The sequence below is a fragment of the Sorex araneus genome, chromosome 5, assembly GCF_027595985.1.
Source record: "Sorex araneus isolate mSorAra2 chromosome 5, mSorAra2.pri, whole genome shotgun sequence".
NCBI lineage: Eukaryota > Metazoa > Chordata > Mammalia > Eulipotyphla > Soricidae > Sorex > Sorex araneus.
Window position 1 is genome coordinate 125,424,697 of NC_073306.1, and position 21,555 is coordinate 125,446,251.

Here is a 21,555-nt window from a genome sequence, read left to right on the forward strand (position 1 = left end):
AAAAAAGACAAATAGAATACTACTGCCGATGTAAGACAGATGTAATAGCCAAAACACAGGTAAGCTATAGAAAAGCTAAAATAATTGGGCAGAGTGTGTGGGCACAGATCAAACCTTATATAGCCTTAAAGAGCAGAAAAACCTTCTTCTGATAACTTACAAAACATTCATAAAAATTGACCTTATAATAGCTAATTAAACAATACTCTAGTATAGGAAAATGAGAATTCACTAAGATAATCTGTAAATGAACCAAGACCTTCCATCTGAATATATTTACAAAATCATTTATTTTGACCATAGGAGGTAGAAGAGCAAATTATAAGTAACAATGTTAATGCTTTAAGCAATATATATATATATATCTTTTAAAAACTCTATGAATCTATAAAAGACAGTTTAGACAGAAAGTAGATGAAAGAATATCCATAAGACAAAAGAATATAAATACTCAACTAAATTTCTAGCACAAAATCCAGAGAAGGAAAAAGTCAGCAATTAAAGATAACAAAGGTATGTAATAAAGATAAAAGCAGAATGTATTGAATTAGAGAAAATAAAAAGAGTATAAAAATGAATATAAAAACACCAGTATATAAAATACTGGCGGGGACAAGGGGTAGGGATGTCCTATGTCTCTACTACATACTTATATGGCACTATAGTATCACAGTATCACTGTCATCCCATTGTTCATCGATTTACTCAGTGGGCACCAGTAACGTCTCTATTACACTCAGCCCTGAGATTTTAGCAGCCTCTCCTTACTCGTCTTTCCCAATGATTGGAGGCTCTTTCAGGGTCAGGGGATTGAGACCTATTGTTACTGTTTTTGGCATATTGAATACTCCACGGATAGCTTGCCAGGCTCTGCCGTGCGGGCAGGATACTCTCGGTAGCTTGCCAAGCTCTCCTAGAGGTATGTATATATCTGTTATGTATTGGAGATATGAATACGCTATGGGGTATATCATAGTATCATAGGATAAAAAATTAATTAGAGTATATAAATTGAAAAATAAACTTCAAACTATCTCTGTTTGCATATAATGCATTATATCTGAAAATACTCAGATAATTAATGATAAAATAGAAAAATATAAAATTAACACACTTAGCAAATAGTAGCCATATATAAAGACAGTAATCAGTCCAAGTACAGGATGGTAGTGAACCCATTTTCAATGGCAACAGAGATTATATACTTGGTAACAGACTAGCAATAAGTATAAAATCTGTATGGATAAAAATTAACAGCATCTGTTAAAGATAGGGACCTGAACAAATAAAAAGATATCCCCTGTTCCTAGGTAAGATAATTCAACTTCTTAGGGTGCTCTAATTAATGAAAAAATAAATTTTTTTCAGTAAAGCTCATAGCAAACATTTTATAGAATTAAATAAGTTTACACAAAAGCCTCCATGAAAAAATTATGCAAGAAGAATGAGGAAATTACTGAAAGAACAAATAGCTGGGTGGGGGAAGGCTCCTAGCTGATCAGATGTTAAAGCACAGAATTTCAATTAAAGAAGTGTGGTACAGCCAATGGGCAAATAGGTTGGGGATGGAATGCAAAATCCAGGGGGAAAAGCCAAGAACAAATGAAAATGTAAAATATAAGAAAAGTAGCATCTCAAATTAGTGGGACAAAGATAGCCACTTTAATTAATCTGGGGGAGGTAGTAAACTTAGATCTACATTTTATGCCTTATACACAAAGCATCTGAAGTTAAATGCAGAAAGGAAGCAAGGAGGAAGAAAGGAGGGAAGGAAGGAAGGAAGGAAGGAAGGAAGGAAGGAAGGAAGGAAGGAAGGAAGGAAGGAAGGAAGGAAGGAAGGAAGGAAGGAAGGAAGGAAGGAAGGAAGGAATATATAGCTATATATAACTAGTTCTTAGAAATTAAGGGAAAATGAAAATTTAATGGAAACTTAAGTAAAGACATAAGGAAGTAATTCTAAAGTCATGTAAAAATGTCTGCTAAGCATATGAAAAGATGTCAACTTCATTTATATTGGGAATTGAAATTAAAACCATATTGAAATAGATTTTCTTATTTATCACTTTGACAGAAATCAGTTGAACCACATGAACAGTTGGAGAATAGTGTATGTCCACATAGGAGAGGGGTGATTTAGACAAACATCACAGACAGGAGATGGAAGTTTGAGGAACACGATGTTTACATTGTCTAGAAACATATCATTATAGAGAAATAGTGACTTTATTTCATTTAATTTATTTATACTGTGTGGTGCTGGAAATAAAACTGAGGCAAGTGCGTAATCACTTGGTTAAATCTCTGGACCCCAGATGGTGACTTTATAGTGGAGAAAACCATGGTGAAAACATGGAAGAAACTCTTAGTGATCAGAGGTGACATTACCATTAATACCAGATAAAATTTGTTGATTCCTTTTGCCCAAATAGCACAACCATAATCTCATTGTGAGAAAATCTCAGATAAAACAATTGACTCTTAAGTTTTGTGTCAAGCCATGAAAACCAAGACAAAAGAGATACAAAGTATCTAGAGAGACATGAAAATTAATCGCAACATTAATCTGGACCAGACTATTTTCCAAAAAGTGAAACACATAACAGACAATTGGCAAAACTGGGATTAAGATCATCACATAGATATTAACAAAATATCACTGTATCACTGTCATCTCATTGTTCATCGATATACTCAAGCGGGCACCAGTAATGTCTTCATTCATTCCAGACCTGAGATTTTAGCAGCCTCTCCTTACCTGTTTTTCCCAATGATTGGAGGCTCTTTTCAGGGTCTGAGGAATGAGACCTTTTATTGTTACTGTCTTTAGCATATCAAATACGCCACAGGGAGTTTGCCAGGCTCTGCCATGTGGGCAGGATACTCTCCATAGCTTGCCAGGTTCTCTGAGAGGCATATATATAAATAAAATATAGTAATATTAATGTATTATAATTCATTCACTGTTATTACATTGTATTGGATTAGAAATGTATTGGAAATTGACATTGAACTATTTAGGTTTAACGGGATGATAGCTTATTTATTAATATATAATTGATAGATTGGTTTTTTAATTTATTTGATTTGATTTATTAGCAAATAAATGGAAGAGCATGAAACAGAATGGCAAATACAATATGTGTAAATAATTAGGGAATAAAAATGAATGGTTTATAATAGCTCTACATATTACTTTTGAGAATGTCCTGTAAATCTGAAATTACCTTGAACTAAGGAAACAGAAACATTTGTCCGAGCAGAGGAATGAGTTGGGACACAGAGAAGTAAGACTATGGGTTGATCACCAGAGAAGATGAGTTATGAACATATAAAAATGAGTCTGTTTTCTTCTCATTTTTGTACCTACTTGAAATGTTATCAGATTAACACATTTTTTTCTTTATCTTTTTTTTAATTTCTTTTTTTAAAATTTATTTTATTCTTTAATTAGTGAATCACCATGAGGGTACAGATACAGATTCACACATTTTCCAGCTTGGTTTTCCCTCATACAATGTTCTTTTTTTCTTTTATTGAATTACCATGTGGAAAGTTACAAAGCTTTCAGGCTTAAGTCTTAGTTACACAATGCTTGAACACCCATCCCTTCACCAGTGCACATATTCCACCACCAAGAGCCACAGTAAACCTCCTCCCCACCCCGCCTGTGTAGCTGATAAATTTCACTTTGATTACATTCAAACAAAAAATTCAGTATTATTGTCTGGAGACCCCCCCGCCCCCCCCAGAGTCGGACCTGCTGGAAAGGAAGCATTTAATAATTTGTTTTCCATTGCTGAGAATGAAGAGATATGAGGTCGTTAACACATTTTTCAAGTGGGACATAAAGAGAAGGGAAAAGTTTACATCCTGACTTGATCATGTTCTCCCTTTCTCACCAGTCACCATCTCAATCCAAACATTCATCTCTGGACTGGAGGAATGCAATAACTTCTTGTACAGTTGATGACCCATACTCTTCTCGATCTTGATAATTTTCTTCCCCGTGCTATCAAGAATACTTTTAATTTTCTAAGAGAGTTGAGATTATCCCCTATGTAAAACTCTCAAATGGATTTCCTGTTGACTAAGGATGAAATTCAAGTTCCTCCCCCTCCACCCTCATTGCTTTGCATAAATGAACACTGATTTCTCTGAACCAGCTTCTCATTACTCTCCACTGTTAGGCGTGTTGGGCCTGTTTATAATCCCTGTGGGTGCTGGATTTATTTTACCCTCAAGGCCTATGTGTTTGCAATTCTCTCTGTCTGGAACACCGCAGGTCTTCACTTCCTTTTCATTTGCAGTCTCATGTGTTACCTTCTTAAAAATGCCTTGAGTATCATCCAACTCAATTATCCTGCCTTCCAGTCATTCTCTATCATACCAGTCCTTTCTATGCTCACTTACAGCTATGTGAAATTATTTGCCTATTTACTAACTGATACTTTCCACATATTTTATCACATGTGATACCTTGAAAGCATCTCTTCATTGATGACATATTCCTGGTACATTTCTTTATTTAATTAAAAATTTTATTGAATAACTATGGAATACAAAGTTATAAACATTATTTATAATTGAATTTTAGGCATAGAATGTTCCAACATCAATCCCTTCACCAGTGTCTACATTCCTCATCAAAAAGAACAATTAGTGATGGCATGGATGTAGGGTAAGAGACTCTCCCTCATGGCTCCTGGTAATGTTGACTGGTCCAGCCTTTTGGGAAGATAATATGGACATTCCTCAAAAAACTAGAAATTGAGCTTTCATATGACCCAGGGAATATACTCCAAGGGTACAAAAATACAATCTTGACACATTTTACATATATCACAAAAAGAGTTAAGTTAGACATTCCAATTCTATTTTTTCCTCTTTGGTGGAGTCAGAGTAGGTAAATATGGAGGGGGAGGGGTTTAATTCTTTAATCTTTCCAATTCACGGTGTCCTCACCTCAAGAATGGTACCCTCACAGGTTTGAAAAAAGAAATTTCTGCAAAATGTCTGAAAGATGTAAAAAAGTACAGGACTTTTAAAAACCCTAACAAATTGACATTAGATTTTTCAACATGATTTTCTCTGTCTTTCTTCAATGGAATAAATTACGAGCCTTCTAGCATGGCATCCAAAGATCCTCCTTACCACTCTCTACCTTATCTGCTCTCCTTTTTTCTCTGGACTTCTCTCTATTCTCTATTGCTAAATCCCCACCAAATTTCCCCAAATTCACATTGGCATTCCCAGAATTTGGACCTTTTCCCAGGTTCTCCCTTTGCCAGACACTCCCTGTCCTCTGTTTGCATAGCAAGAATCTGTTTATCTTTCAATTTTTGGCTCAAATGTCACCATCTTCTGCGCTTTCCTAAGCATCTCTTTATCCCTTCCATTTCCAGACTTCCAGCTGTACCCTGGGTATTCTGCCAATGTAATTTCTGATACAGCTTATTGTACACATTTGTTTTCATGACTGTCTTCTCCACTGAATCCTGGTTTCCCAAAGGGCAGGCGCTATATCTTATTTATCTTGGTATTCCCCTATTTACTCAGAGCAAGTTCTTGATAGCTAATTATTAGGATTTTTTACCATCACCTCCGCCACCATCAACATCACCATCATCATATCACTGTTTCTTTATATACGAGAGTATGGCCAATGAGGGCATAATGGCAGCACAAACAGATACAGTACAGAAGATTAGGTCTAAGCTGTAATCCTGACCTTGTTACTCTGTCCTTAGGGCCAATCATTTTTTTAACCACTCTGGACCTGCTTCTTTTCTTGCCTGAACAAGGAAAGTGCTTAATCTACAGGCTCCCTTATAAAAGAGAATGCTTCTCATTTCTCAGTACCAGGGCTTCAAAACCATGGATCAGCTGTTCAAATTATCATAATTGGGATGTCAGAAGTGTGGCTCCTCCGGGCCTCGTGGAGCTTGGATCCTTTATCAGAGACCAGTGATTCCCAGATCTCAATCCACCCAAGTGAGAGCTGTCCTTCATGCCTCCCTGCGTGGCTCTTATCTGACCTTAATGATCCCTGCTCTCTGTAAGGGATCCTTTGAGCTGCAATTACAAATTGATGTTTGCAAAGTATTTGAAATTCTCAGGTGACAAATGTAATCAAAGACCAATTTATTATGATAATTGTTATTAGTACAGCTCCTTATTATTTGTTGATGTTAATGGCAGGGCCAGCAGGTGTTTCAAGATTAAACAGAGAATTGAGACTGGTCATATCTGGTGGAGTAAAAGAAAAATAAGGGCCGGGGTGATGGAATTCAGAGTCTTTTGGGGATTCCTGCTGATTTCAGCCTCAGTAGATTACATTCTGTGGAATTGGTTTAAAGCATGGTCCTCAATTCATAGAATTTTCTAACTGCATTTTTACACACATAAAATTCGAATAAAGCTCAGTTTCTTGCTTCTGAAGTTGCATCCTTTGGCCAAAAAGAAGAAGTCTCTTCAAGCCTTACTGGTTTATTGCTTAAATGAAGATACGGTATCAATTGACACTTCCTTTGGCTGAAGAATGGGTTTGAGGCAAGTTAAGAGTGGACATGGGAAGACCAACCAGAAAGCTGTGGAGAGTTTTCTACAAGAGATGATGGTATTCAGAAGTAGGATGGAGAAACTTGAGATGAAAATAGTATATGCATTAGAGAGGATTATAGAATAGAACCCGTAAAGCTTGGATAAAAATGATGAGATATCTTGGGAAACCCACACTTCTCAAGTAGGGTTTGTTTTGGAGGAGAGAAGGGAACAATTCAGTTTAAAAAATAATTGCCTAATACTTCTATCAGTCTCTTGTGCATCTGGTTAACTTGAATTTCTCCAACCCTGTAACCAAATAAATTAAGTTTATGACTTTGCAAAGTTGAGAATCATGAAATAAAAGATGTATTTTGACCAAAATTGAGCCCCCAGGAAGAGCCTAAAAGAGAATTTTCAACTCTCCATTTTGAACACTACTATATGTTCAAAAGCTTCCTTTAAATTTCATTTTCCTCAATGCATCCTGAGTACAAGTTGGTGTCTCTGCTTACAATGGGCTTACTGATTCCATTTCTCTCCCATGAATTCCCTCCTCCTGTACACTGTATATAAATATTCAGTATTGACGGAATCAATTTGATCAATTTAAAAGGAGTGAAATTACAAATCTGCTTGTTTTTCCCTTAATGCATCTCCATATTCTCCCTCATATGAACTTATGTTATAATCATGATATCTGGCATTGAGTGCTTATTACATGCCACACCTCAAGAGAAATATTTTTCCCACAAATATTCTCATTTAATATTTGCTCAAATTTTATGAAGTTAATACTATGGACTTCTAAATTTTCAAAATGAAGGAAAGAATCTTCAACAAATGGTTGGAAAAACTGGTTATCCTTATTAAAAATGTTGGATCTCCATTTCATATTATGTATAAAAGATAACTCAAAATGGATTAAAAAAATCAATAGTATACTCAACTCCATAAAGTACATCAAGAAAAACATGGGAAAATTCTCTAAGACATTGACTTCAAGGAATTTTTGCTGACTCAACTCTATTGACAAAGTAAACAAAAACAAAAATAACTGGAATTACATCAAACTAAAAAGTTTCTTCACAGCAAAAGAAATGATTGCTAAAATAAAGACACACTAGTGAATGTGAGAAAATATTCACATACCAGACATTTGACAAAGGGCTAGTATATAAGATATATGGAAAGAACTCACAAAACTCAACTATACGAATACAAAGGAGCTAAACAGACAATTCCTAAGAAGACATATAGAAGGCCAGTAGTGATGTTAAAGAATGTTCTTTATCATTGTAGAGCAGAGAAATAAAAATCAAAATGGCAATGAGAAATCACTTCACACCTGTGAGAAGATTCTATATATCAAACAGCCTGGAGACAGTCAATGCTGGTGGGTATGTGGTGAAAAAAGGAACCATCATTTATGGTTGGTGGAATATAATTTGGTTCAGATTCTAAGGAAAAAATATGGAGACTTCTCAAAATGATCCAGAGATTCTGCTCCTTAATATCTATCCCAAGAATGCAAAAACATTAACTGAAAAAAAAAAAGAAAAAAGATAGATGTGCACCTATGTTCATTGTAATACTACCCACAATAGACAATATCTAGAAACAAGATAAACACCCAATGGCATAGGAATGGATAAATTATGGCCTATAAACATAGTAAGATATTATAAGAAACAGAATTTCAGTTCCAAGGAAAGTAAAAATCTTGTCTTTTGGGATGGAACTAAATATATCACATTGAACAAAATAAGTCAGAAGGAGGAAACATGCTGGATGATTTTACTTATATGTAGAATAAAAAGCATCCCAGAAAGAACAATTGACAATGAAAACAGCATCTTGTACTCTGACAATAGAACTGAGGTTACCAAGAGGATATGGAGGTTGATGGCGTTGGGGATGGGGAAGGATGAGGTGATGGGCACAACAGGGTTAAGGGTCTGTGGCACTTTGGTGAGGATGGAGGTTCAGTACATTTGCAAATCAAAAGAAAAATATCAACACGATTGGAATCACATTACCTTAATAATAATAATAACACAGGAAAAATTTCAAATGAGACTCAGAGTACTTAAATCTTGTCAGTGATAGCCTATGCAATATAAACTTCAATCCAGGATGCTCATCAAGGATGTTGAAAGTTAACAAACTTTGAGATCCATTAATTTTATTGAATAACTGAGGTTCACCATGTCAGTGGTTGAAAACTTAAAACTCAATTATTTTTAATTCAGTCACCATGAAACGACAAAGTTATTTGTGATTGTATTTTCATATACAATGTTTTCCTACTAATCCCTTTACCAGTGTCCACCTCCCTCCACTAATAACTCCTGTCTGCCTCTATGAGAGTCTCTTTATTAAAAATAAGTTTCTGCACTATAGTTTAGTATAGTAAAATACAATCATAACTAACTTTGTAGTTTCATGATAGCATTTCATCATAACACTTAACCACGCTTAGGCACCAATTCCTGGTTGAATGTTTTGCTCCACTATAGATATTGCCCCCTCCCTGTCCTATCCCCCATCCCCCACAAGTGGTATATTTCCTACTGAAGACCAGTTCTCATGTTACTTGTTTCTATTGCCTGGGGGTATTTGTTATTCCAACATTATGTTTCATTATATCCTGCATACGAGAGAGATAATTCTGTCCATGTCCCTCTAAAAAAAGAAAATTCAATTCTTAAACCCATAGATCTAGTTTCTGAATTCTAACACATTCATTTAATTTTTCTATAGTTTGATAAATGGTTTTGTAAAACTATTAATTTTCATGACCAGAGGTATTACATCACTACTACTGTCCAAAAGCCTCCATGACCATCCCTAATAGTCTAACCATACACAGCCCTAGTCTCTTTTCTGCCTCTATACCCCTACTAGGTAATCTCAGATTTTTAATCAACAGCCAAAGGTTTGACCATGCTCAATATTGTCTATTCCCTTATTCTGTTTCTCTATATATTATAGACGAGTGAGATAATCTGGTATTTGTTATTCTCCCTCTGACTTATTTTCTATCCATGTTACAGCAAGATGCAAGATTTCATCTTTTCTTACAGATGAATAGTATCCATTGCATATACATCTAAATCATCTGTTGTTGGACATTTGGGTTATTTCCATATCCTAGCTACTGTACTTAGTATGACAGTGAACAAAGGTGCATAGATGTAATTTTGAATTAATGTTTTTGCACTGCTGGTACAGATGCTAAGAAGCAAAATTGCAGGGTCATATGGAAGCTATATTCTTAGTTTTTAAAGAAATCTCCCTACTGATGTCTGCATTTTCTCATTATTTGGATATTAAATGGGCCAAGCTTCATGAAGTTGCTCAGTTTTCAAGCTAATAGAAGGATCCCATTATAGGAAAACTTGCCTTACTTTTCATGAGCCTTTTGGAATATGGGATATGAAGCATCGATGACTCCAGGCCTAGACTGACAAAATGATCGGACATCAACATTTGGGTAACCTTCACTTCCTTCTCCAAATTAGTCTAAAGCTTATTTGCATTGAAAGGAAAATGTTCAAGGTCCCTCGAGTCTCATACCATGATAATAAAATCTGTAGGAACTGTGAGTGAGTGAAAAATAAATGAGCATCCTGGGAGCAACCATCTTGGTATTTGTACAAGGTGACACCAAGGGAATTTCTCTCTCACTTCAAGAAAGAAGTTTCAGACTCAGCAGGGTTTCAACAGAAGTTCAGAGCTTTCAAGATCATGCAATTAGACACAAATGGTGGAATGGAGGCTTGGAAGTGCATATATCCAAGGGACCAAGTGATTCTCTAGAGAAAAGATCCACTGAGAACTGGTAAAGGCCTCATATGACACCTAGACACTTCTGAAAACAAGAACTGGGAGGGTCATTTACCAGGCGAGGCTCCTCAAAGTGGTTATAGAGCTAATGCTTTCTGAGGCCACTCAACTGCATGACAGAATTAGGAAAAAACTGCCTTTCAATGTAGAACCATGTCATAGGAGGTAGTAGACAATCCTTACTATATCTCCATAGAGGCAAAGAGTGAGAAGTGACTAAAAACCCAATATGGTATGAAGCAGATGAGACTCTATGAGATTCCAGGGTGCTCTAGCAGCCCGGAAATCCAATGATGTAAATTCAGGCACTATGTAAGTACAATCAGGATGTGTGACAGGTCATTTGAGTGAAACTTTTTAGAACCTATGCCTTCATTCCCACTTTTTACTGTCTCTGTCTTGGAGGTTGAAGGATCATCATTCCATATGAATATCAGCCTGAGTCACTGGTGGATATGGTAAGCTAAGTCCTTCTGCAGATCCATTTTGTGCCTATCGAAAAGTGAAAAATTTTACTTTTATGTTAATATGCTGAGATATTATGACTGCTTAGTAATGCAGTGTATCTTAGTTTATCCTAAACAGTATAAAGTTGTTTTTTTTTAAACAAACTCCTTGAAAACATTGATGATGCAAGCCAGGATTTTTCTTGTGTAGTCTTCACTTTAACCCATTTGAGCTTGGATCTCCTACATTTTTTCATTCTATTGTCCACATGAACATTCACTAAACTAGAAAGAGAATAAGAAAAAGAGGTTGGGAAAAACATGATCAGATCCAAATTATTTCAAAAAGATACCTATATATCTTTCCTCATTGTAATGCTAAGTACAATAGCTAGGATATGGAAATAATGCAGATGCCCAACCACAGATGGTTAGATATATATGCAATGGAATATTATGCATCTTTAAGAAAAGATGAAATTTTAAAGCTTGCTGTAACATGGATAGGAAATAAGTCAGAGAAAGAAGAACAAATACTAGATTATCTCACTGTAATCTAGAGAAATAGAGAAACATATTTAAAGAGAAACAAAAAAATAGAGGAACATATATATTTATATACATATATACATATATATATAGAGAGAGAGAGAAGCAAAATAAGGGAATAGACAATATCAAATGAAGTCAAACTCTTGGCTGTGAGTCTTGGATGGGTGACCTGTCCTAAACTCCAGGAGCCTGGCAGTCACATCCATGAACTGCCTCTGGCACCATATAAACTCATTATCTGGTCATGATCCAGAGACTCATAAATAAATCTTGGAAGAGATCAGCAAGTTGCAGAAATGCTTCCGGACCCTAAAGTCACCATCCAGTTAAAAATTTAACTTCAGCTGCATCCCCCCATCAAAATTTTAGAATTCCTAGAGCGTGCAGCTGCATTTGCAGTTACATGACATCTCCTATTCCATACCACTTACATACCAGGAGTAGCACACCATATTGGCTAGGGTGTAATGTAGAAGGCAACCAATCTCTATTAAGAAAATATTAACACAAAAGGCTTCACCTGTAACAATATGTTAGTAATATCTTATATAAGGACTTAATGGCTCCAGGATAAGATACAACAATCTTCACGCACGGTCTTCAAAGGAAATGTTTTTTGTCATTTTCAGTAAATTAATCATAACATGCAGCACAAAATAAATCATTTAGGGCCTGCTATTGGGGAGGATTGGGTGGTGGTTGGAAAAATTGGAATTAATGGTGGTGGGAAGGTGTAATGATGGTGGACTCCGTGTTGGGATACTGAACATAATAAATCATTGTGAACAACTTTATACAAATAAAATAAAATTTAAAAAATTACAAAATAAAAGGGCTGGAGCGATAGCACAGAAGTAGGGCATTCACCTTGCACATGGCCAACTCGTGTTCGATTCTTACGCCCCTCTCAGAGAGTTCGGCAAGCTACCGAGAGTATTGCGCCCACACCACAGAGCCTGGCAAGCTACCCATGGTGTATTCGATATGCTAAAAACAGTAACAACAAGTCTCACAATGAGAGATGTTACTGGTGCCCACTCGAGCAAATCGATGAGCAACGGGATGACAGTGACAATGACAAAATAAGACAATATATATTATTTCAAAATATTCAAAAGATCAGACATTAGGCTTGAAATCATACACAAAACTTTTTAAAAGAATCTAAAGAAATGGAAACATTGGTAATTAATGGTAATCAACAACTGCGATACAGCTATAGTTTCTGAAGTCCCCTAGAATTAGTCATTATCTGCTTTCAAGTGAGGTCAATTCCACATGGAATAGGTTAGGTATGGTCCAATCATGTCATTCCGCAGGAAAACAGCAAAAGGGAAAACAATAAATATAGCAACCACTGACAGCTGCTTTCTATGAATTGTTTTATTCACTCTCCCTAAATTTAGGTTCAATAGAATATTAATCACTTTACACATTCTGAGATATTAAGTAGCCAGCTCAACTTTATACAGCTAGAAACAAATCTGCCAAACTTATTTCTCTACCCCACCACGGTACCAAAAAACTATCATGTACAAACATTCTTTTTGAAAGCACTTGGACACAACTGACTATGATTTCTACCAACTAATTCAGAGCATATATTCCACCCCAACCCAGCTCTACCTAGATCATCCCATCTATTATAACATGATTACACAGAAAACACAAGAACCCATTCAAAATAGCATCTGGCTTTCAACTGCTCTCAAGAGGCAATTGAGTTCAGGAACTGAAGAGAAAGTGAGAGAAACAGAACAATCACCTGCTACCTCCCACTTATCTTATTTAGCTCGCCATTTGGCAGAGTCATCACCCAGGTTAAATGTGGCCTCTCAGGAGGAAAAGGATATGGGAAGAAAAGAGGTTTTTTTTCCTCTGCATAAATAAAACAGGCACAACAGCATTGCCCAACAAAAGATGGCTTCTGATGGATATTTTCATGAAATTCACCACACTTGTTTTGCATCCAACCGCTAATTATGGTTCTTTCAACTTCACAATCATGGCTAATGGTGGTGGAGACATAGAGAAGAGTAGAATCAGCAGACCTCATTCTGGGATGTGTGGAAAAGAAACAATGCAAAACGTTACCCACCCGCTGTTTACAACAGAGACAGTCACTCTGGGTACCATTTGAATGACTTGGAGGAAACCAAGGCTACCCAGAAGTCTGGTGCCTGGGAGTTGCAATTTGCAATATCTGTGGAAATGTCTTACTACTCTGATGAAAGGACGTTCCTTTTGTACATACCTGTCTTCAGTAAAAATGGCTCAGAAGCCCATTGCATATCCTACACTGAATGGAAAATTAGTACTGACACTTGAATTTCTGTATCAAAAATCTTTACTCATTTAATCCTTAATATGGCTGAATGAGGCAAAATGTTCTATTTCAGTTCATAATTGAGGAAACTGGGACCAACAGCAAAAAATGAAATAGATGATATCTCCATTCATTCACCAAATGATTATCAAGTATCTAAATTGCCTTAAATACTATGCTCAGTGTTGAGAATATAGCAGCAAACAGGATTCCTACTTGCTGAAGCACTCAGTCTAGTGAGGAAGGGATGAACAATACAAAACAATAACTAAAAGTATACCCAGTATTACAAAAAGATCTAATGCCTAAGTGAGTACCAGTATGAATGATTCTAAGATAGTATGGCGACAAAGCTCCCAGAGAAAATAACAATGAAGGTGAGGCGTGAAAAGATGAGAAGAAACTTGTTCTTCAAAGAATAGAGGAGAGATTTAGGTAAAATAACACCTTGCATTAATGTTCTGAAATGAGAAAATATCCTGAGGATTTTGGCCAGTAATAGCTTAGATCTAGGGTACGGTGCCACCAGCAGGTCAACCTGTACTTATGGGCAAGTGCATCAGCAGCCTGATGGTGACTTCAGACTTCCAGATACCCCCAAATTACTGCTGTGCCTTTGGCCAGACCCAACAACTTGGGGCCAAGTTTGCTAAGAAAGTAAACGGCCAAAAGTTAGGTGTGTGGGAGACACACCCACAAACCAGCTCTGGCTCAGCTATAAAAGCTCAAAACTTGTCCATCTCGGAGAGCCTGGAAGCTACCAAGGATATCCTGCATGTATTGCAGATCCTGGCAAGGTACCAATGACGTATTCGATATGCCAAAAACAGTAACAATAATGTGCTCTTCATGTTCCTGGAGTAAGCATGGCTTACATGTTATGCTACACTAGCACATGACAGGGACGAATGGAGACGTTACTGGCACCCACTCGAGCAATTGATGAGCAAGGGGATGACAATGATACAGTGATACAGTGAATATCTTAGAAAATGATCAAAAGAGGTGGGTTAATTAAAATGTGGTAGGCATGATCTCACACTGTCTGAAGATAAAGCATCCCTTTTTATAGAGTCCATTGCAAATGGTGATTTATTTATGAAGAGAAAAATATCAGATGAAGGAGATATTTAACTTAAGCCAGCTAAGAAATGAATGCAATCACATAGAAAATGCAAATAAGAAATAACCTTGTAGATAGGGATGGGAAGGCAATATTGTCGTATTTTTCCAAAGCCCTGCTATGGAAAAGAAAATTTTATTTTAATAAATTAATATAAGTTCCCAAGAGAAATGAGCTGAGGAGACTGGATTTGGTTTCATATAAGGAGAAAATTCTAATTATTTCACCAGTCCCACAAAGGAATCAATTTTCTTCCTCTAGAGAAGTTCAGTGTAACCTAAGCTATAAAATGCCATAGACATTTTATTGGAGATTCTTGAGTTTATTTAGGGGTCATATAATTATTATTTAAAATGCAATAAAATTAAAAAATTATAGATCTACAATATAGCTATATCCAAAGCAAATATTTATAGCATGGCCCAATTCAAAACAAAGACTAGTGTTGAAAATTCAACACCTATGACAGTACTATGATTACTGGGACTGCCCTTTGTAATGTAAAAGAATCAATGGATAAATGTGATATGACTACTGTCATCAAAATTGCCAACACAAATGCCCATAAACAGATTGTATATCGTGAAAATGATTACAAGGACCCTGAGCATTATGGCTCGTAGGGCATGTCATATTTGGACTCTCCATAGTAGAATTAAAAATATAAATATGTCACATGAAACTGATTAAATGTCTTCTCATCAAAGCAATGAGTAACATTTAATAAGTTACCTCAACATCCCTAAACCTATTAATTATTTTATACATTATTTCTCTTTGGGGGGATTGTATCCTGTCAGATTGTAAGCACTTTGAAGGCAGGGCTCCTGTTTTGTTTTGTTATTTTTAAAAAATTGTTTGGCTTACTATTTCATTCCTCTTAGAAGTATCTTTCTCAGACCCATAGCATATGTTTGCCAGTGTTTACTTAATTAATCAATCTTATATAGCTCTTTTAACAGCTTAAAGTGTCATAATTACAAGGGTTTATGTGCAAGTTGTCAGATTTAAAAGACTGGATATTTAGCCACTATACTAAGTTGAAAAACCGTCCTTTGTAGTCATAGAATAAGAGACTTGCTGGAATAGGGTTGGGAACAATTAAAATTTTTAAATAGTTAATTAGCCAGCCCCATTATGCTGCAACAAATGTTCTTTTTGGCTTTAATCTGCTTAGTTTATTATAACTTTGACCCATTCTTTGCTTTTAATCTTTCAGTGTTATAGATTTGGTAAATTTTACTTCTTATTTGACTCAAGTTATTTTTCACCTTTTTGTGAAGGGAGATATGTTCCACTTTAAAATATTGGCTTTTGACTTCTGACTTGTTTTTATAGTTGCTGATTGTCATGTTTACTCACAGCTTTCTTTGTTTATTTTTCTACTCTTTCTCTGTTTTTGAGGGGGGCACATCCAGTGATGCTCAGTGATTACTCCAGGCTCTGAATTCAAGGATCTCTCCTAGAAGGCTTGGGGAACCTATGTTATGCCAGGGACTGAATTTGGCTCAGCCATGTACAAGGAAAGCACCGCATCCACTATCACTCAGGCTCCTCTCATTTTCTTTGTAAATTGCTATTCTATTGCTATGATACTTTGTGGGGGAGGAGCTATCTTTATATTAGGAACACTATACTTAAAAAACTATTAGTAATGAAAATAGCAGTTTTGGGGGCTGGGGAGATAGCACAGCGGGTAGGGCGTTTACCGTGCACGCGGCCAACCTGTGTTCGATTCCCAGCATCCCATATGGTCCTCCAAGCACCACCAGGAGTAATTCCTAAGTGCATGAGCCAGGAGTAACCCCTGAGCATTTCTGGGTGTGACTCAAAAAGGAAAAAAAAGAGAAAATAGCAGTTTTTAAAAATAATATCTTGCCAAAGAGGGACATTAGCAGATATTTATTTAAACTCATCAATCCCTTGCCTCTCAGTTTTTGTTAATACAATAGTGAAGTGTAGGGTTGAATAATTATTGTTAATTTTTACATTATACATCCTCTCATAGGTAACTATTTTATATTAGCCTTCTCTTCTGTAATGCATTTTGAGCAACTATTTAGCATTATCATTCTGTTCAATTAGTCTATGCCCACTGTGAATCTTTTTATTCCCTCTTTCTCTATTCTTGATTTCTTTATTTTGATTCATTGCTCAGTCAATTGTTCTTTGAATGATTTATTAGAAGTGGGGCATGTGGGAGCCTCTAGATACTGAGGATGTCTTTCTGATGTATTTGCACAAGAACAACAACTTGGCTGATAAGGAATTTCTGGGTTATAACATTTTCTCCTCAAAACTCCCCCAGGCTTACCTGCATTGTCTGCTTTCCTTTGTGATACAGAGAAATCTGAAAGGGCCTACACAGAGAGCTCTTTGACTGAGAATGCTTTTCCTGTTTTTATGACCCTTTCGCCCAACTCTCTTCAGTAAAACTTAATAGGAAACACAGTAATTTGAAGGAGCACCACAGTAATTTCAAGCAGCACGTGGTTTTCCTCTTGTCAGAAAAAAAAAAATACCACACTCTGAGTTCCCAGCTCCCATAGCTTTTCCTCTCTGTTTCTGCAAGGCTAACTATACCCTCAAGACACCTGGCATGAGCACCCATCCAATTCAATTCCTGCTTCTGTTTCATTACTACAAATCTTATTTCCAAATCGAGAGTACACGTGGTATGGGATCGAAGGCTTAAGTAATTAAATGGCCTCATTCATCTTGGAAGGAATAGTATATAGTGTTTCCTAAATAAAGTAAGTTGAGAGCAGGAGTTTTTTTTCCCTCCAAGGGTAAACTCCATCTCTTGAGGACAAGGTGTATTAGATGATTGTGTACTATATAATAGAAAACTTTCAACATGTTTCTCATGTAATGTTATGCTTGGGGATAACCATGCTTTGGGCTGGAATAATTCCTCCGGGGGTCCATTTGCCAGTGTCTTATGTTCAGTAAAGTTACTATCTTGCTGGATTGTATGAATATCTTAGTAATAGTGTGGTAGAGTGACTTGAGTTCATAGATATTGTTCCTTTGCACAGCATGGAAACCCAACAGCCCTGTTGATACATTGCCAAGAACAGGCAATCTGGGTCTTCTCAAAGATCAGTTTATAACCAACAAACTGTTAAGTATAGGATGCAAAGAACTATGAAAAGGTTGGCTCCCAGATGTTTCTGCTCTCTTTATATCTGCATCCTCAATACATCAGTACACATGCAGAGGGAAGACTAGTGAAACAGGTGGAAAGCAGTCTGGCAGACAACAATCTCCCTGTAGTCTTACACTTTCTATAAAAGGTGTTCTTGCACAAGTAATAAATATAGAACAGAGATACCAATGTGGAATTTATATGGACACTTAAAATATTAGTTAGTTCCTCATCAAGGTTTCTCTGGAAGCAATGACTACCACCATCAAACTATATGCTCTGTCTTACACCCAGAGTCTTCATGGTCTATTGTGATTCACTTTACCAGATCTTTCTTTCTCATCTTTCCTTTCTCCAGATACATTGTGGAAAGGGTACATATTATATTCCTTTATTTTTATATAAATTTTTAGAGCACATGTACTAAATAACTGTAATGTGAACCATAAGGTCTACTGTAGGTCAATGTTATTTATATATTTGATAAATAAAATAGGGCAATCTAGAATATGTCCACAAAAAGTATCTGAGAAGGGAATACACTTGTGTCCAAAGAGGAAATTAAGGCATTGAGTTTTCAGAAAATAAAATCAGATGGGTGTGTGTCTATATAGAGGAAAACAGGATGCAAGAAAAGATCTCATAGATTTGAAATAATGCCATGTGAGTCTGTGGTTGCTCTGGTTACCTCAAGGCCAAAGATTGTGAACCAGAGCAATGGGGAGATAGTACAATAAAATAAATTTATTTGTTTAAAATATAAAACTTTAACTGAATCACAGGATATTATCAAAGATTATCATATTTATTACTAAAGAAATGAGTTCTCTGTCATTAGAGATAATAAATAACCAGAAATAGTTAACTGTGATGTTGCAATAGTGCTTTACTAAGGTAAAGCACTATTTTATGTGTAGGGGGAAGAACAGAGGCATAGAAGACCTTCATATCCTTTCTAATCTGTTATTCCGTGAAGTTACAACAGGCACCCCTTATTGAATATTGAAGTATTTGATACATAAAAAAGATTACCTTGTCTTTGCAAGGAAAAATACTTTTTTTTTTTGCTTTTTGGGTCACACCCAGCGATGCTCAGGGGTTACTCCTGGCTTTGCACTCAGGAATTACTCCTGGCGGTGCTTGGGGGACCATATGGGATGCCGGGGATCGAACCCGGGTTGGCCGCGTGCAAGGCAAACGCCCTACCCGCTGTGCTATCGCTCCGGCCCCAGAAAAGTACTTTTTAATGTGGCTAATTATAATGAAAAAGGCATTAATATTAACTAATTAAATAAAACATAAGTGTATTTACAAAGATCAAATTGATAGATATTATTTTATCACTATATCACTGTCATCCCGTTGCTCATCGATTTGCTCGAGTGGGCACCAGTAACGTCTCCATTGTGAGACTTGTTGTTACAGTTTTTGGCATATTGAATACGCCATGGATAGCTTGTTAGGCTCTGCCATGTTGGCGAGATACTCTCGGTAGCTTGCCAGGCTCTCCGAGGGGCAGAGGAATTGAACCCGGGTCTGGGTTCAATTCTGGCTGCGTGCAAGGCAAATGCCTTACCCACTGTGCTATCATTCCAGCACAGCAATTGGGGCTGGAGCGATAGCACAATGGGTAGGGCGTTTGCTTTGCATGCGGCTGACCCAGGTTCAATTCCCAGCATCCTACATGGTCCCCTGAGCACCGCCAGGAGTCACTCCTGAGTGCAGAGCCAGGAGTTAACCCTTGTGCATTGCCAGGTGTGACCCCCAAAATAAACAAACAAAGAAACAAAAAAAGTACACATCTCAAGAGGGGAGATGTGGGTGCCACATATGTTCGGGTGCCACATGTGCTTGGCCACATGGGCACAAGCAGCACGTGAACTCTACCAGCATTTGCGCTATTATTTTATAAATGAGAAAATCAGAATTCAGGATATGTAATTTTCCCAAGTGAGATAATTTTTTTCTCCTCTAACAGGAGAAGAATCTATAGATTTTTTTCCTATAAAGAGCCATATAATAAATATTTTAGGTTTATGGGGTATGGAGTCCTTTTCAAAATTCATCTGCACCTCTGTAGCATGTAAGAAACCATACACAATGTAACTGAATAGGTATACTAATAAAAACAGCCTTATTTGCAATAACAAAACCAAAACAACAAAACAAAATAGAACAAAACCTGGGGCTCATGTCTCATGAACCTTAGGAGGTCAACTTGTACTCAGAAATCAAGCTGTCTCCTTATTTGTGGATGGGAGAGTACAAACAGGACAAGAAATGATCTCCATCTGACCATACTTACTCCATTTGCTTTGCTGAGCGCCTGGAAGTAGATGCTATAGCTTTTCAAAGGGGAAAGAGGAGGGTTCCAGTAGCCATTATAAGTCTTGTTGTCACCCACAGTAAATGGCTGGGTGACAGGAAGGTTGGCAGGCTTCAATTCAGCAGCAAAGTAGTGTAGAGAATCAAGGTTGGAGGCATTCCTATAGCTTACAGGCACGGAGAAGCATTCAATGATGTCAGCTGCTCTCCGAGACTTCTGAAGCCGTTCCTCCTTGACAACTAGCTGATACACGCTGGACATAAAAGAGAAGAAGCAAATGAGCAGCTCTAGGGAGTAATCAACTTGTTTTATCATCATTGTTTCTGTTTACATGTGTAAACAATCAATCTCCCTCTTGAGTCTCAGATTTCCAACCCATTGCCATCTAAAGGTTGGTCTCTGTTTTGATGTGTCCAAACCAGCACCCACTGGATAGGCACAAAAATGCAACTCAGCTCCAACCTCTCTAAACCCATCTACTTCTACTGCATTTCTTGTCTTAGTGGAGAATATTGTTGCCTTCCCAGCGGCCACATACTGAGTTTTCCATTTCTGCCTCTCAGTGCTCACTCTCCACAAGCAGTGATCTATATGACACTGTAAATTTGTTCCCTCCTTTTCCCCCTCCTTCATTCAAGATGCTAAGGTTGGAAACTTGCCTAACCATTCTAGGGACTCAGTGGGTTCCACTGATTGTATTTGATCAGTTAACCAGTCATTAACCTTCTTTTTTTTTTCTTTTTGGGTCACACCTGGTGATGCACAGGGGTTACTCTTGGCTCTGCACTCAGGAATTACTCCTGGCAGTGCTCAAGGGACCATATGGGACGCTGGGAATCAAACCTGGGTCAGCCGAGTGCAAGGCAAAATACCCTCCCCGCTGTGCTATCGCTCCAGCCCAGTCATTAACTGTCTTAATCCTATAACAATATCTCTCTTCAACATTTCCAAGCACTGTCCATACTATGAATGATACAATATAAACCCTTCATTCTAGAATATCAAGAACTTTATGTCTTGCTTCCAAGCTACATTTTAGAAAATTTTATAATACACTCCCCATTCTTGTTTCTCCAGACCTCGTGATATTATCCAAACATCCTATGGATCCCACATCTTACTATTATCAGCTCATGATTCATCCACCTGCCCACTTCTGCCTGTGGAAATCTTTCACTAAAGCCAAACCTATCCTTGACATACTCCTATAAAGCCTCTATAAACTGCCTACTTTGATGAGTTTTT

At 37.0% G+C, this 21,555-nt stretch overlaps 1 protein-coding gene across 15 annotated transcripts in view; it reads right to left on the reverse strand.

The window, feature by feature from the left end:
- The window catches only part of PTPRT (protein tyrosine phosphatase receptor type T), a 1,130,358-nt gene that overhangs the window by 214,889 nt on the left and 893,914 nt on the right, over positions 1–21,555 (reverse strand). For all 15 annotated transcript variants that reach the window (XM_055137540.1, XM_055137536.1, XM_055137543.1 and 12 more), the window contains exon 12: positions 20,290–20,563. In XM_055137540.1, the coding sequence (XP_054993515.1) occupies positions 20,290–20,563 (274 nt within the window). The remainder of the gene's footprint in view (positions 1–20,289; positions 20,564–21,555) is intronic.